Source organism: Gavialis gangeticus, unplaced genomic scaffold (assembly GCF_001723915.1).
Source record: "Gavialis gangeticus isolate Ggan-Ray unplaced genomic scaffold, GavGan_comp1, whole genome shotgun sequence".
Lineage (NCBI taxonomy): Eukaryota > Metazoa > Chordata > Crocodylia > Gavialidae > Gavialis > Gavialis gangeticus.
This window is the reverse complement of record NW_017729027.1, coordinates 14,234,437-14,237,829: the sequence shown is the minus strand read 5'-3', so window position 1 is coordinate 14,237,829 and position 3,393 is coordinate 14,234,437. Positions and strand designations below refer to the sequence as shown.

At 47.5% G+C, this 3,393-nt stretch overlaps 1 protein-coding gene across 4 annotated transcripts in view; it reads left to right on the top strand.

Annotated features, from left to right (window-relative positions):
• Positions 1–3,393, top strand: part of MYO6 (myosin VI) — a 202,908-nt gene that overhangs the window by 153,076 nt on the left and 46,439 nt on the right. For all 4 annotated transcript variants that reach the window (XM_019520458.1, XM_019520457.1, XM_019520456.1 and 1 more), the window contains exon 24: positions 1,351–1,501. In XM_019520458.1, the coding sequence (XP_019376003.1) occupies positions 1,351–1,501 (151 nt within the window). The remainder of the gene's footprint in view (positions 1–1,350; positions 1,502–3,393) is intronic.

The window sequence follows — 3,393 nt, the reverse complement described above, 5'->3', positions numbered from 1 at the left end:
AGAGACTTTTTTTTTTTTTTTTTATAATTGAGTAACTCTCATGCTATCAGCTGTATCCTATAAGTCAGAGAGGGACAAAGTCTGGCCTGTGAGCTGGATCCAGTCGGCAGTGGACTCGGTTTCCCAGTTGCCTCTGTGCATGGCTGGTGCTGGTCTCCATGGAGCCACACATGAAAGCTCAAGGCTAGGGTTGCCATGGAGACCAGCCTCAGCCACGCTGGCAGGGTGTGTGGCAGAGCAGGACAGAGGGCTGCTCTAGAGCCACTGGGATCTTGCAATGGGGACAGCTTGCTCCGGAGCCAGGGCAGTGTCGCAATCTGTAGCCTGCATGCTTCAGGCAGGGGTGTGCAGGCAAGGGATCACAGCTCTGCCCTGGCTTCTTGCAGCAGTGACAGCCTGGTCTGGAGCACGGGCACAGCCACAATCCCCTGCCTGCGTGCCCCTGCCCAGAGCATGTACGATATAGTTCACAGCTCTGCCCTGGCTCTGGAGCAAGCTGCCCCATCGCAAGATCCCACTGGCTCCGGAGCTACTTTGTTGCACGCCCTGCCAGCAGGGCTGGAGCTGGTCTCCGTGGCAATCCCAGCCATGAGCTTTCACAGTGCAGCTGTGGCTGGGGTCTCCATGGAGACCCCAGCCACAGCTGCACTGTGAAAGCTCATGGCTGGGATTGCCACGGAGACCAGCTCCAGCCCTGCCGGCAGGGCTGGAGCTGGTCTCCGTGGCAATCCCAGCCATGAGCTTTCACAGTGCAGCTGTGGCTGGGGTCTCCATGGAGACCAGCCCCAGACATGTGGGCAGGGGCTGCTGGTAAATGGAGTCTGGCTGCCAGCTGGATTGGCCATGTTGATCACCCCTGCTTTAAGTGAATCCAGGCCATTTGAAAGGTGACTTGAAGCACTAACCAGCAGTAAAAGTTTCATTGTTTTTTATGAATATGCATTGAGTGCGTTTCCCAAGAGTCACCTGCTAGGTAGTTTGGTTTGATTATTGTTTCCTACAGGTTTGTTCACTAGCGGTGCCTCATGGATCCAGTAGAGACTACAAGCGCATTCATGTTCTTTTTGTCATTTTCTGATAATTTACTTTAGTCGCTGCTAATTAATTCCCATACTATGGTTTCATACTAAGTATAATAATAGTGAAAAGCTCTGTGTGCCAGTGCTGGACGTCTGCACAATACAGTCCCTTGTATGTTACTGTTTGAATTTTGGAGAGTAAGCTGTAGCAGCAGACTTGAAAAGGAGCAAAGAAGTTAGAAATTAATAGTGTTCTTTAGCACTACTTTTAAAAATACCACTTAGTTTCCATAAACATCTTAAAAAGTAATGATCTGTTTCATATTCACAGAATTGATGGCTTGGTAAAAGTGCGTACACTGAAAATGAGACTTGCTAAATTTAATGAAGTAGTAAGTGCTTTGAAAGAAGGAAAAACAGAGATGAGCAAGCAGATAAAGATTCTGGAGTGTTCTATTGATGCTTTGATGGCAAAGATTAAGGTATGGAAAAACAGCATAAAGGTCTTCTAACTTTTGAAAGTAATTTCTGCAGGAAGTACGTAGGCCAGAGTTTTGAGTGGAGTTTTCACAATAAGGCAACCTAAATAGGGCCTGACTGTTTTCTTAAGTGCTAAATCCCATTATATTTAGGTATGAATGCCAGATGTGACTGATAAGGCCACTTATTTGGCACCTAACTCTAGGCACCTAAGTTTGATTAATTTGGCCTTCATGCACATTATAATGGACTCAACCTTTTGATAATCATGTATTTTGCCCAGTTTTTTCATTCCTAGACAAATGTATAGTAACAATGTTTTAAATGTTCAAACTCATAACTCCATTATAATTAATTCCATTACTAAGAAGAGTGTTTTACTTAAAAGGTTTTGTCCTTGAGCCTGGTATCCTAGAGGTGAGGCCTCAAAAATCTACTGAAAAAATTAGAGTTTACAAATACTTAGAATCCTAGAAAAGTGGAGCTGGAAGGGACCTCCAAATGCCATTTAATCCAACTCCCCACCCCTTGCCTCAGTCAGGATCTTCCCTATTCAAACCATCCTATACAAATTCATTGTCTAACCTATGACACAGTCAACCCTGACACAACCACAAGACATAACTCCCATTGGTAAAGCAGGGGGACAACAATGGCCCTTGCCCTGTTGCCCCATAGGCTTTTAAGAAATAAGCTTAGAATCTGGTGAGTAATCTTTGAATAAGTGCCTGGACTATCTTTTGTATCCGCATCCACGCACTGAAACCTGCCAGCGTAGGCACTTTAAAGCTTGTTCAAGCTTTAGTTAAAGTACTCCAGCTGCCATTTTTCAGTGTGGGATGCTGATACATGAGACTCTGGAGCCTGCTGGAGCACAGTAATTACCACACTCCAGCAGACTTGATTAATCATGTCTACTCCAAATACTGTAAGTACAGCACGTGAGAGCAGCCTCGCTGTATGTGTGTAGGTGCTGAAAGAGTCCCTAATACCACTAGGTGGACCAATGAGAGTTAAATTTTATCACCATTGACATGACGTCTCAGCTTTGTTTTCCAGGAGTAGTTATACTCTCATCAGAAGTGAGACATGCTGATGTTGCATGTGGTGGGCCAGTAGGGGGTGCTCCTGCATTGAGCCGCCCACCTCCCTGAGCCCGACCACCTTCCAGGCTCTGAATGCCTCCCTAGGGGTGCCTTGCGTCCGGCCAACCCCCTTCCTGGAGCACACTCGCTAGCCTGGGGGTAATGTAGCCGCCACCACCCCGAGAATGGACTCACTCTTGGCCCTGTGTCCTCGGCGAAACACAGACCTAAAGTCCTACGGGTACTTGACCCAGTACAGGCACTTGGGGCACTTCCCCAAGTCAGGGGGCAAAAAGTAAAGTCTCCCTTAGTCTGCAGACCTAAGGGGTCTCTTAGGCATAATTTAGACCCACCCCTCAATAAGTTTCCCACACCGGTCACAAAGGAGGACTTCATTGATTACAGGGGTAGGGTGAAAATAGGGTACAAGATTGAGCAATATCCTAGAAATCCCAAAGAGCAAACAGTCTGGCTGAGGTAGCCTTTTGATCACGCATCTGAGTTACTGCCAGCTAGACATCTAATCAGATCTCGAGTAGCCTACTCACATGCTTCATCCAGAGGCTGGTGAAATCCCCTCTAGAGTCAGGCCGTTTCTAGCTTGTGAGTTTTGGGGGAGAGAGCCAGTTTCAGATGGAAAAGCTCCTCTGAGTCCCCCGCATGGCTGCTACCCCCACCTCCTGGGCAGTCCTAACTTATATAGCCCCTGTGACCTCATTCACCTGGTCCAGTGGAGGCCAGCTCCGGTTGGCTGTCCGCCAACCAATTTGAAATACATCACGAGTTGCTGGGCAGATTCCAGCCCACCA